The 12,411-nt window shown below is 44.9% G+C and overlaps 2 protein-coding genes across 6 annotated transcripts in view; one reads left to right on the forward strand and one right to left on the reverse strand.

The window, feature by feature from the left end:
• LOC120051289 (lymphocyte antigen 75-like) overlaps positions 1 to 1,537 on the forward strand; it is a 37,615-nt gene extending 36,078 nt beyond the window's left edge. Inside the window, exon 34 of the mRNA XM_038998077.1 lies at positions 201 to 1,537. Coding sequence (XP_038854005.1) covers positions 201 to 373 — 173 coding nt within the window. The 3' untranslated portion in view covers positions 374 to 1,537. The remainder of the gene's footprint in view (positions 1 to 200) is intronic.
• A 1,262-nt stretch (positions 1,538 to 2,799) lies between these two features.
• Positions 2,800 to 12,411, reverse strand: LOC120051290 (E3 ubiquitin-protein ligase MARCHF7-like). Of its 5 annotated transcripts, none has more exons than XM_038998078.1 (11): positions 12,309 to 12,411; positions 9,285 to 9,477; positions 8,064 to 8,204; positions 7,120 to 7,294; positions 6,599 to 6,787; positions 5,262 to 6,426; positions 4,867 to 5,036; positions 4,658 to 4,761; positions 4,304 to 4,405; positions 4,053 to 4,101; positions 2,800 to 3,601 (listed from the first exon to the last, which is right to left on the reverse strand). In XM_038998078.1, the coding sequence occupies exons 2-11, from the start codon at positions 9,465 to 9,467 to the stop codon at positions 3,504 to 3,506; spliced, it is 2,376 nt and encodes a 791-aa protein (XP_038854006.1). In that variant the 5' UTR covers positions 9,468 to 9,477; positions 12,309 to 12,411; the 3' UTR covers positions 2,800 to 3,503. The 5 variants fall into 5 exon arrangements, with proteins under 5 accessions (XP_038854006.1, XP_038854007.1, XP_038854008.1 ...); XM_038998079.1 differs by lacking the exon at positions 12,309 to 12,411 and adding an exon at positions 12,061 to 12,300; XM_038998080.1 differs by lacking the exon at positions 12,309 to 12,411 and adding an exon at positions 11,981 to 12,003.

Raw genomic sequence — 12,411 nt, forward strand, 5'->3', positions numbered from 1 at the left:
TACTATGTGGATAGCAGCATGCTCTGGTGACCGCTCCAAGCTATTGCATGTAACAAGAGTTGATTTGTATAAAGCTCATAGATTTCCCCGGCTTCGCTATGGTTATGGCTATTATATATTTGTAAACATTGATGTGCTTGAAACAGGGACTTTCTTGGCCAGTTTGGAGATGTGTTTCTGACTGGCTGTGTTGTCTCCAGGGTCAGGTAATGCCCCGGTGGCTCTGGTCTTCTTCCTGGTCGTCCTCACCTCCCTGCTGGCGGCCATCGGCTTCGTCGTTTATAAGAAGAGCAAGGCCAGATTCAACTCCACCGTGCGCTACAGGAGAACCATTGATGATGCTGACAGCACTAGTATTATGGATGCAGAGTGAGACTTGTCTTGGCTTCACCTATGCAGCTTAAAGAAGCAGTTATGTGCCTACAGTATTCAGTATGGAAATATTATTATGCAGCAAACTGAAACATGGCTTCTGTTTCATTTAATTTATTTGTATAAATTCCCAAGCAGGCTTTTTTTAGTATTTTCTGTGACATTGTAAATATTGGCAAAAGGATTGTGAAAATCCTCAAACTAGCATTTGTTTTGTTTTTTACTTAATGTTGTTTTATTGAACTTTGTGATTTTAAAGAGCTGCCACATTGAACAGTTGCTGCAGGGTTGATGGACTTTGGGTTGACAAAAAAGGCACTGGATGCGTGATGTCAGGGTATTTTTTCGTCTCGTAACACTGTTTTTCTCTGTTTTCACTCTTTGTTTGTGATTATTTTGTAATGGAGGAAGACGTACTTTTCACTGATGGTCATCGACGAAAGAAGAAACAGCTGCATCATGGCACTGTTATTAATAGAACTAGAATCTTTATTAGCTTGGCATAGTTTCATAATTTCTTACAATTATTTACAGTCTAGTACAAGTAGTCGAGCTAATGCAGTCCAACACAGACTTCCTTAGACAATTTGGATAGTGGCATGCATTCTCATTTGCCACATGGCCATTTCAACGACAAGCAATTCATCCCAACTGTAAATGCCATTGATGCATTGGTTTCTGTTTGTCATTATGACTGTAACCTCCCTCTCCTATGCACTCAAACTCCTGAGAACATTTGCACTTTAAATTGAAATGTTTTGTGAATAATGCCTTAGCAGTTGTTTCTGCCATGTTCAAGCACAATAGTTGTCTTGTTTGAGAGTATACGTTTTTGGGGTGTTCATTTGGGGTTCACGTTTTCAAAGGTCACTACTTGCTGAGGCCTCAAACTGCACACACAGCTGCTGTAAATGCTTTGTAAATATTTAAATTGTCTTTTTTTACATTTTATTATGGAGAATCTAAACCAAATGTTTTTTTGAATCTTGTGAATGTTAATAACCTGGACATTCCTCTAGATGTTATTTGGATCTGCCTTGCAACAATGCTTGTTAACTAGGATTACCATTCTCATATTTACATTGGTCCCAAGCAGATCATCCACTCTACTCTGGTCAAATATGGTCATGGAAATGGTCTTCCAATAAAATAGGTTTGTCTTTAAGGGCTGGGTCCTGTCATTTTTGTTGTTGAGGAAATTAATAGATGTCAGACATGGGTATCACTGTGACCTACCACAATAACTTGCATGAGCTTCATTTTGAGGAAGGAAGGACAAGGAATCGAGGAAGGAATAATTGTGAAAGCCCTGGAATTCAGCTCAGGAGTTTCCCTAATTTAGGCTGGGATTCAATCCAAGGCGCTTGAGCTGCTCTACAACTTGGAATGAATCCCTGCCTCAATCAAGGATCGAGTTCCCCTGCCACAACTGTGTAGTCAGGCACCAGACTGCTAGAGCATGTGGTTAGCTGATATGTAAAAACCCTAGCCAGGCATGTAAGATCTGGCATGCGTCCACAGCTGAGCAGAGGAACACGACCTTGTGACGAGGGAAGCTCTGACAGACTGAACTAATGCGATTGGTTGGATGAAAGCTCAGTGGGAAGAGCTTGTGACATGCCACTGGGCAGTTTACAGATGCCTGTATAATAAAAATTTAAATAGGCTTACGGTTGGTAGGGCATTACACGCAGATTGCGACCTGCGAAGTTACTTGTTCAAATCCCAATTGCGACTTGTTTCCAACCGTACATTATAAACTAAATACATTTCTAATCTACTAACCTAACTTTGATTTAACAGATTTGAAGCTGTTAACACGGATTGTGCCTTCCACACCCCTAGTGCAGTGGGATAGGGACCAGGTCATAGGTTCAAATCTTGCCAATAACATTTGCTCAACAACCTGGTCGAGGAAACAAATGCACTTTAATGAAACGACGCCAGTAGCATGTCATGCAAATTACGTTTACAGGAGGAATCCAAAAACGTAAAGTGGTAATAACAAATTTAGCTAGTTGTGCCAGACATTTTATAAAGATTACTAGTGTATCATTTAAACGTGTGCATGCTTTTAGCCTTCGAAAAAAACATTTAATCCTGAAGGGGGTGAGGAAGAATACAAAACTCTCCTCAGTAGGGTACAAAGTATCTTCGGCCGGAGGAGGCTACCGAGGAGCAAATTCCTCCGTTAAACTTAAGGAATTGCCACTTCTACATATGGCGACCACTTACCGGTTTCCGGGTCACAGAGAAGAGGGTGGAGTTTACCTCAATTGAGAAGCTCCCCGTGTTCTTTTAACTATAGAGGTTTTTGAGCAACAGTTGTTGAAATGGCTTACATTAACAGATTGTTAACCCTACTTCCTATATTAACTTCAGTGTCCTTGTTCAGTTTTGTTAAATGAAATGTTGCCTGCAAACAGCTGTACATTCAAAACTTTATTGCATTAATTAAATGAAAACAAGTTTCAGGGGGAAGCAAAACAGCATTTTCATACTACAGACATTGAAAAGACAAAGAAAAACAGAACAAACTGTCAATTATTCAGCTGTGAAAAGTAAAGTTGACACTTTCTTTCACATTATTTTTTGAAAAACTTCAAAAAAGGAAAATTCACATAGGAAAAGAAAAACAGTAAAACAGTAAAAGGGATAATTTGCCACTTCTTGATAGATTCTCCCCGAAACAGCCCTTTCCCTTCTCCCAACCCGCTAAACTAACAAACCAGTGGTGTTCAGGATTCCATCTCTTTTTTACACAATATCTCACCACGGTGGACAGCTCTGCTTTTTTAGAGCAGTAACATTTAAAGCACTCGTGGTATAACAGTTCAAAAAGATATCTTGCATTTTAACGGAATAAAGCGCACTCAAATCTGGAGACCTAAAGGGGAAATTAACAATAAGGGGGATATAAAGCATTTCCTCACCTCGGTTCACTTCAAAGTCAGTCTGCATATCTATGACATCATTACCTCTACGTCAGGAGTGACTTCCCGTCCACTTGGCATTGGCTTCAAAAATCCCACAAGCCATTGCACTCAGTAAAAATCACATGAGGTGAAACAGAGCAACAGAATGGGTTGCTACTGGAAGGTTACTCCTTCAACTCTTGTCGCCCCCCCCGATCAATTGTACTCCTCTTCCAGGTCTTCATCGAGGTCACAGAAATCGATTGACGGCCGGGTATCAACCACCTCCTCTTCATCCGACTCCCCATAAGAGCCTGCAGCAGAGGGAACAATTATCAGTCAAACCTGAGACTAGTTTATTAGTAGTCAATTTCATTATTTTTGAATACAGTTCCAAATGTATCTTTTAGTTTAGAATGGTGTTCAAAAGTTAAATATTAAGACCATTTAATTGTCAGTGATGAATACTGCAGTGCACACCATTATATCAAAGCAACTAATAACCTCCACTGAGATGACCTTGTGCATAGTTACCTGAAGGGGAATTATTCACAGCAGTGTTGCTGGGCAAAAAAAGTTAGCCGAGCTCTCCTCATGCTACGTGTAGAAATTGATTTCTACTTTCACACGTATGGGCCTTTAACATCAGAGAAGGTCAATATAATCAAATACTTACCCATCAATTCATTAACAGTGACTAACAGCCTCGCGTCAAGTTATTAAAACGTGTACACAGCATTGGGGAGAAATTATTCGAGAACGTACTTTCAAGATTGTCCATGTGTTCATGAAGGGTCCTCGCCAGGTTGAAAAACTGAGCGAGAGATGGGGAAATGTTTTGTTTTTTTAAACACTGAATCCTACAACATTTTAAATAAGTATTTTTTCCCCACAATACAATAGTTGGTGAATTATGAGGCCAAAGAAAAACCTTGGGCTTAACATTCAAAATGACAGTGCAAATGAATGACGTTCAGGATTTGTTTTGCATGGTGGTGTCGAGTGTAGGCTCTTACCCCGGCGTCGTTGGCAGCTCCTAGCACATCAGAGAACCTCTGCTCACACAGGTGAAGCAACACCACCAGGTAAAGACCACAACTGATGAACTCATACTCAGACTGGAAAGAAAAGGAAGTGGTCACTTAAACTGCAGATATGCGTTACACTCAAGTTAGGACTGGGTCCCAGGCAGTTAAACCTTAAAGATAACATTTTACAGAACAGTTGGTTTTAAGTGTCCCATTCTGGTATTCTACAGTTGAATGAGCATTACAGGAGTGATTCTCTGCAGCGCATTTCCCCATTCACAGTCTAACAGTTAGATAATGGCTGACTAGGAGATGTCTGGGGTTAACTGAACGGCCCCTCACCCGCTCATGTGTCCTGTGTAGCTCGTTGACGTCAAAGTTCTCAATGTTCAGGTGCAGCTTTTCTTTGCACAGCTCACACGTGGTGATGGCATCCAGATTAGTGCCTGGACAAGAGAGTGAAAGATGGCAGCAAATGTGCAATCACTGCATAATACACCGAGGGGCAGAAAATCATTTGTTAAGGTCAGAGAGAGGAAAGTTATTCTTACCAGAGCTGATTTTGGAACGCAGCCACTTCTTGATGCAATCCTGGTGAACATACTGCAGACTGCCTGTGCAGCGGCAGGGCTCGATCAGAGGGTTGGAGGGAGACTCCAAACCCATTTGGCAAATACGACACAGGTCCCCTTCCTCCTCGTCAGAGTCCTCCAACAGCAGGCTACAGGGGAGAGAGAGGTTTATTTAGTTATCAACCATTCAAATCTGAGGAAAATAATTAAAGCGTTGGTCCATCCAAACAGGCATTTGAATGGCAAGACGAGTGCGGCCACAATAAAGACGATGGACAACACAGGGACAGTGCCATGTACAACAGGGGGATGGGACACAAGCATGCAGGTTCAGCCCACTACCCAGCAAGCTCAGAGAAGGACAGCCTCCCCACCTCTCCTGGATCTTCCTCAGTCTCTCAGGGTCTCTGGAGGAGGTGGACTTTTCCTGGCCCTCTGGTTGGCTCCTGGCAGCGCCCGTCATGTCCACGGCGATCATGACGTTGTCGTGGACACGGAACAGCGGGCTGCTCATGAACCTCGCCAAACGTTGACTACTCCCCGCCATGTCTCTCAACTCCTCCTGTAGGGCGGCGCTAGCACCCATCGCCCCCGAGGCTGCCGCCGCCACCGCTCCTTCCCCTTCGTCGTCGTCGTCCTCTTCCTCGGGGGTGTCTTCACTCCTGAGGGGGAACTGGGTACCACGGTAATCCTCATCGGCACCGGACGCCAGACGAGCGCTTTCGTCCCGTCCTTCTCTTCTACGGCGGGAGAAGAGAGGAGTGCAGCGGGTCCGGATGGAAGATGACAGCCAGGAGGAACCTGAAGAACAACTTCCAACACCACCACTGGTGCTGCCCCCTCTCCAGGCCTCCAGGCCAGGCTGGGGCTCCGGGGCACGCTGGGCCTGGCCCTCCTGGACCGGGGACAGGCCCTGTCTGCGACGCCTCAGGAAGGCAAAGGCCTGGGCCGCGTCAGAGCCTCTGGGAACGGGCTCCACGCTTACGGGTCGGACGCTCTCCTCGCTGGTAGCCACGGGTGCGTGGCTGGGGCCTTCTCCTCCAGAGACAGGGCTGTCCTCGGTCGAGTCGAAGGAACGGGAGGCGGAGCCAGAGCTGGAGCCGCTGGAGTCCTGGCTGGAGCGCCGAGAGAAGAGACGGGAGAGGAGGCGGCGGGTGGAGCGACGTCCATCGGATGGCTCGCCACCCTCCGGGGTTGTCCTGGGGGTGGAGGTTGGCGCGGAGGGAGGGGGGCTGGAGTCCCGGGCCTCCCGTCTTGCTGAGGGGGTTGTGTACCAAGAGGGACGAGAGGGGGCGGAGACTCCTAGAGTGGGCTCTGGGCTCTCAGTGGGCTCCTTGGCGGTGCAGAGGGTGGAGGTGGTCAGGGAGCAGCCGGTGGCCCGGGAGGTGGAGGTGGTGTAGTCCCGGGCCAGTGGGGAGCGCTGGTAGGTGGAAGAGAGGTGGCGGCTGAGGGAGCTGCTCTCCCTGCTAGAGGAGGAGTAGAGGGTCTCCTTGGGCCGGGCCCCCTGGGCATAGGTGGAGGTCACCCGGTCTGGCCGGTCTAAAATACAAAACACGTCCACATTAGCGATTGCATGCGTGTCAGTATTATGTTTGCGTGCGAGTATGTAAGTGTTTCAGTTTTATGACCGAATGTGTGCGTAAATGTGCCAATAGGTTTGTAAGTCAATGCACACAAACGAGTCACTGTGTGTGTGCGTGTGAGAACATACAAAGGGATGAGGTGAGTCCGGAGCTCCTATAGCTGGTGTTATCAGCCACACTGGACAGACTCCTCCCCTCGCTCCTCTTCTCCAGCTCCCTTCTGGACCACAGGGGCTCTGAGGAGGAAGAGGAGGAGGAAGAAGAAGAAGAGGACGACGACCTGGACAGAGGCCGGTACGACTTCCACGACGACGAATCTAAACACAAGGTGCCAGTTTGTTATTCACCTGCATGTTTGAAAAGATAAGTTGGCTAAACCACGAAGGATTTAGGAATCATTAACACGTTTCATCAATGTCGTAAGGTTAACAACTGAAGATTAAATATTATCACTCAAAGCAATGGCGATGATTGTTTGGCGATGACTGCTCTCATCAAGTGTATGGAAACTAACAGCAGTATATTTAAAGGAAAAGTTCACTTAAAAAAAACATTTGCCAGGTATTTTCATACATTAAAAAGGGCTCAAGGAAAGAGACTGAAAACATTTGTAACTCTTGAACTCTCCCTTGAACCAGGGGTCAGATACCTGAGTCTCTGTTGAGGACACTGCTGGAGTAGGAGGAGCCAGTCACAGAGGAGGAGGGGCTTGTTGTATATGCAGCTCTGTTGGTATAAGACAGTTTGGCCCGTTTGGTATCCCCATCATCAGTTGGGTTGCTGAGAAGTCCTGAGTACGTCCCCAGTCTTGTCTCTGAATCAGTCTGATAAAACAACCCACAGAATGCCATCACATGAAACAAAACGGACTTGAACGGCACTTGGAACTTGGCAATGCGCATCAGTAATATCACTATCAAAACCTAAAAGTCAAACTGTTTAATCCTGAAGTCTATTGACGCGCGTATTAATCTAAGTAACATCATTTAAAAATCCCCATCAAAATCCGTCTGTTTAAGACAGCACGGGCTGTGTCTCAAGCCACCACATCCGCCTGGGTCGCATCTGCGGTGGTAGGTGGCAGAGCTACAGCGGTGTTGGTCAGACCATGAGACATCCCGGGGAAAAAACAAGGGGGGGGGAACGGTCTTCTCACGAAACGTAGCGTCTAAACTATGACCACTGTGGAAAGGGGAGGCTCTCAAACACGATGGTGTTCTCAGTGTCGCTCTACGAAGTGTCACAGGACTCATCTGAAGGTAAGAGGTTAAATATAGGTAAAACATATATCATTATTTACCAAGCTTTCTTTTATCTCCCAGATATAGGACAGACACGTCAAAACCTTAAGTTACATTTTTGATTGTCTTTTGCCATTTATAAAAATGTTTTATTCAATTCGTTTCTATGGGCTATAACAGTAAAGGCCAAATTCTATATTTTATTCAATTTTTTTTTTTTAATTGATAGCTAAAGGGGTCCTAAAATTTTAAATCAAATAGCTAAATGATCCACAATATGACCATCTTAAAACAATTCCACATGTTAGCTTAGTGCGCTAATGAACAAGATCCCGTTCTATCGTGAGTTTACCAGTTTGCTGCGGCTGCTCAGTGAGGACTCGGCCCAGGAGCGATCGTAGGAGACAGAGGAGGTAGTCAGAGGGGATTTCCAGCTGGAGTGGCGGCTGTCAGAACTACTGTAGTCCCTGGTCGAGCTGAGGAACCGAGAGCTCTGAGACACAAGGGGTGTGAAAACACATGGGGTCAGCTCAAGTCAATACATGGAGCAATGTAAGGTAGCTGACACATGGTACAAATCCAAGATCATCACAAACAGGAGAAGAGTTTCCCCTAGGACTATTTTCAGCAGCGATGGCAAAGTTAGCGTTGTAGTGGGTGTGGCCAATGGCATAATCCCAAAAATTCTGAAGGCCCTCAAAGACAATTTGGCTGTAAAAATAAATATAAGTAATTTCCTGCAATTCTACACATTTTGCCATGGTTTCTGCCGTGTTCTTAAACTAGCAGTGACTCAAACAAATAAATAGGGGCCTCTATTTGGAATGGTGGCAACAATTTAGCAGAGGAGGCTAACACTACTAAATGAATATCGGGGAAACACTGCATTTGTCTAAATATTCTTGTACCAATTATTCCTACATTCTTGCATGCTAGCTAGATAATGCCATTGATCTTTTTTCATTACATCAAATGCATTCATTCTACTCAAAAGGTGTTTGCAAACGTGTCAACTAAGTCAGTTGTTTATTGTGCATTTGAGCCGGGCCCAGGACTCTTCTGGAAGAGTAGTCAAATAGACAGACAGCCCAGTCGTAACGTTATCTAATGGCACAGTCCTTGACAGGACAGGCGGGCTGAAAAACACACTGGCAGGAATCTAGGCTGGCCTATAAAAAGCCCCAGCTAAAGTACACAGATACCTTCTCTGAACACGGCTAACTCGCCAAATAGAGAAGAGGACTGGAACCAAGAGAGAAAGTAACAGACAAGAGTCAGATGGCAGCAAAGAAAGCCTGGTTCTTAGGGGGAGAAAAATAATTACCCACTCGACTGCATTTATTTTAAAGAGAACATTGGTTTTCATGAAAACAGGCTAAACTTGTCCCAACTGCCTAGCCTTACCCTTCGGTTATAAACACATTTGAAGTGTTCTTATCATTGTTAACCGGCAGAAACTTCTCACTGAAATCCAGGACCTAGAGGCCACATATTTAAGGAATACAAAGTGGCATTTAGGGTCAGCAAATGTATGTAACCTGCCACTTTCTCGCTCTCCCTCGGTGTTCAGTACCTGGTGGTCGAGGTCAGGTTTAAGGGGCGTGGCCCTGGTGAATCGATCACTGTTCAGGACACTGGATCTTCCATAGAGCCTGCTGGATCCCAGGGAACCCAGGGAGGAGGGGGAAGAGGATGAAGAATAAGACGACGTGGTGCTGGACACCGTAAAGGGCAGCCGGCGAGGCTTGGAATCCATCACTGATTGGCTGTGGAAAAACCAAGATGTTAGTAACACTAAATCCAACAGGATCTATCACTGATTGGCCGTGGAAAGATATTAGAAAACAAAATGTTAGAGAAACACATGCAATCAAACATTGTACAAAGTGGAATACAGTAAGCTTAGACATAATCCAGTGTTATTTAGTACACAAGTACTAGACTGATGTAGGCTACAGCAGGGGTTCCCAAACTTTTTCCACTCAGGCCCCCCTTCCAGCATTGAACATCTCGCATCCACCACACCTTGTCTAATGTGTATTCATGTGATATTTGAGTGACAAACATTACAACCTAGCTAAAACAATGTTAGCTGACCATGGGTTAGTTGATCTGCACATTTCTGACAAGCTATAAATAGCTCTAGGGTATTTGTATTTATTATGGATCCCCATTAGCCGCTGCCTCTTCCTGGGGTCCAGCAAAATTAAGGCAGTTCTACTTTTTTTCTCCCCAATTTCGATCATCTCATCGGTGCAACTCCAACGGGCTCAGGAGGCGAAGGTCGAGTCATGCCCCCGCCAAACCGCATTTCTTAACACATGCCTGCTTAAGCCGGAAGCCAGCCGCACCAATGTGTCGGAGGAAACACAGTTCACCTGACAACAGAGGTCAGCCTGCAGGCGGCCGGCCCGCCACAAGGAGTCGCTAGTGCACGATTAGCGAAGTCAAGCACCCCGACCAAACCCTCCCCTAACCCGGACGACGCTGGGCCAATTGTGCGCCGCTCTACGGCTCTCCCGAGCACGGCCGGTTGTGATACAGCCCGGGATCGATTCCGGGTCTGTAGTGACGCCTCTAGCACTGCCTTAGACCACAGTGCCACTCAGGAGCCAGCAGTTATTCATTTTTTAAAACATTACAATACATTCACAAACAGATTTCACAACTATTAAGTGTATGCAATGACAAGAGGAAAACTGATTATGCACTACCCAATTTCGAAATTGCACCTTGTGCATTCTACCATTACAACCTTTAAGAGTAAGTTGAAAATCATACTGAGTTCATTAAAATTAAAATAAATGTGGAAACCATTGGTATCCAGTACTCCATATCAGTACTCATTCAATATACATAACTCAGAGCTCAATGTCCTGACCAAACCCTACCTTTGTTATTGCCAAAACCTTTTGTGCCTGTTCCACCCAACCCTTAGGCTAGGCTAAACATGATTTAACGACAAGATAAGACAAGACAGACCTAGCTGCGTTTTGAAACTGCAATCGTAAAGACCAGACTGAAGAGTCAGGGAATCTCCCAATCTGATAAAACCCCAACAGTCAGGAAAAGGAGTTGGCTGGTTGCTGAGACAGCCGAAGTGTGACAGTGTACAAACTGTCCAGAAGCTTCTTGGCACCTAATCCCAACACCTGTTCTTGGATCACGATCACTGTTTTTGCATCCCAAATGGCACCCTAGTAGGTGTACTGCATAAGCATTAGGGTGCCATTTGGTACACACTGTCACAGGCATTTGATGGTGACATTTCCTGAGGAATGAGAGCGCAGTAGGGGGGCTGTGCAGGCCAGGTCAGGCATTGCATCACACATGATAGTCAGTGCAAGATAATTTATTAAAAAGGTGCATTCCTCTGGTTTACATGAATCACAGCACCCATATGGGGATAGGAGAACCAGAGAGAAGAAACATGCCCATCTCCTTACAAAGCCCCACCCAACCTTCTGAGAAAGTTTCCTAAAACTAAAAATGTTTATTTCACCTAGGCTATCACCTTTGGTAGCCTACAGCTGTGGCTTGTATATACTATTTTCATTAATTATATTTTTATAGTTATTCTCCTAATTTAGCCCACAGAGATTGTGGCTTCTCTCAATCACACTCGTGACACATGGGTGGTGCTAAACTTAGCCATCAGGATTGCAAAGTGTACACATGAGGAATGTTGTTTTGATAACAGGTCAAGCTCTGTTTTGCTTGTATTTAAGATGTGGAGGCCGCCTAGGTAAGGCTGATGAAATCTGCACACAAGATGACGAAACTTGCTTCTCTACTGTTGTTAATATTTAATTGCGCAATAGTAACACGTTCAGTCAGGCTCTGCAAAACTGGAAGAGTGAATTTGGTTAATTTCAGTTTTTTTCTAAAAAGTTTTGTTTTTAGGATACGGTTTGGCTGTTCTTCCTGATTCAGACAAGGCCATGGATGCATTAGCTATTTTTTCTCTGCCAGTCTAGGCCAGTTAACTACCAGATTTTCTGCAACAACAAAAAAAACTATAGTTAGAGAAAGGACAAGTCTTATTAACGCAACAGTTGAGCAAACCGGTGACACTTTAGCACCTCAGTCATGAATTGCAAGCTAGCCAACAATAGCTTAATGGCTAACGTTAGGTTGGTGGCTACTGTAACTAAAAGGCTACCCAAATTACCGAACCGACCTTTCAAAATGTCTGGCAGTTTCCAAGAAAAGAGTTCCCTTTTCTTTTGCTTACCAGATGTCGAAGGAGCTTGTCAGCTAGCTACCTACCGTTAGAAACCACTCGCAACTTCTAGACTAGAAACGACTCGATTGAGGACGTGTCAGTCATATCCAAATAGGACATTTACCGTCAAGACAGTGAATGCGATGAGATAATTTTGATGGTTTAGCTAGCGAACGGTAGGCCTATTTTTTATGCTGCTGTTGTTGATCATCCGTCCTGACAGATACCGTTGGGAAGCTAGCTAATCCATTTCTTATATCAAAGGAATCAATTTAATCGTTGCCAAATTAAAATGTAAAACAATGTCGCAGGCTATAGCTAGAAACATCACGGATAAGGTGCTAACTTCGTGCGAAAGCAGCACACTCTCACCTTTGCTTCCAAGCTTCGCTGCATTCAATGATGACGGCGTCTGTGTGTTGATATAGAGAAGGTCATGTGATTTACAATGCACTCAGACACCCCAGACAAAGTA

The sequence above is a fragment of the Salvelinus namaycush genome, chromosome 7 (genome assembly GCF_016432855.1).
Source record: "Salvelinus namaycush isolate Seneca chromosome 7, SaNama_1.0, whole genome shotgun sequence".
Taxonomy (NCBI): domain Eukaryota; kingdom Metazoa; phylum Chordata; class Actinopteri; order Salmoniformes; family Salmonidae; genus Salvelinus; species Salvelinus namaycush.

Bases quoted from the DNA above. Each gene is read 5' to 3' on its own strand.
- LOC120051290 (XM_038998078.1), bottom strand. From the start codon at position 9,467: ATGGATTCCAAGCCTCGCCGGCTGCCCTTTACGGTGTCCAGCACCACG. The intron at 7,295-8,063 runs GTAAACTCACGA...TTGTTTTATCAG, and splicing joins TGAGCAGCCGCAGCAAACTG to ACTGATTCAGAGACAAGACT. The intron at 4,102-4,303 runs GTAAGAGCCTAC...TCTCTCGCTCAG, and splicing joins GAGCTGCCAACGACGCCGGG to TTTTTCAACCTGGCGAGGAC.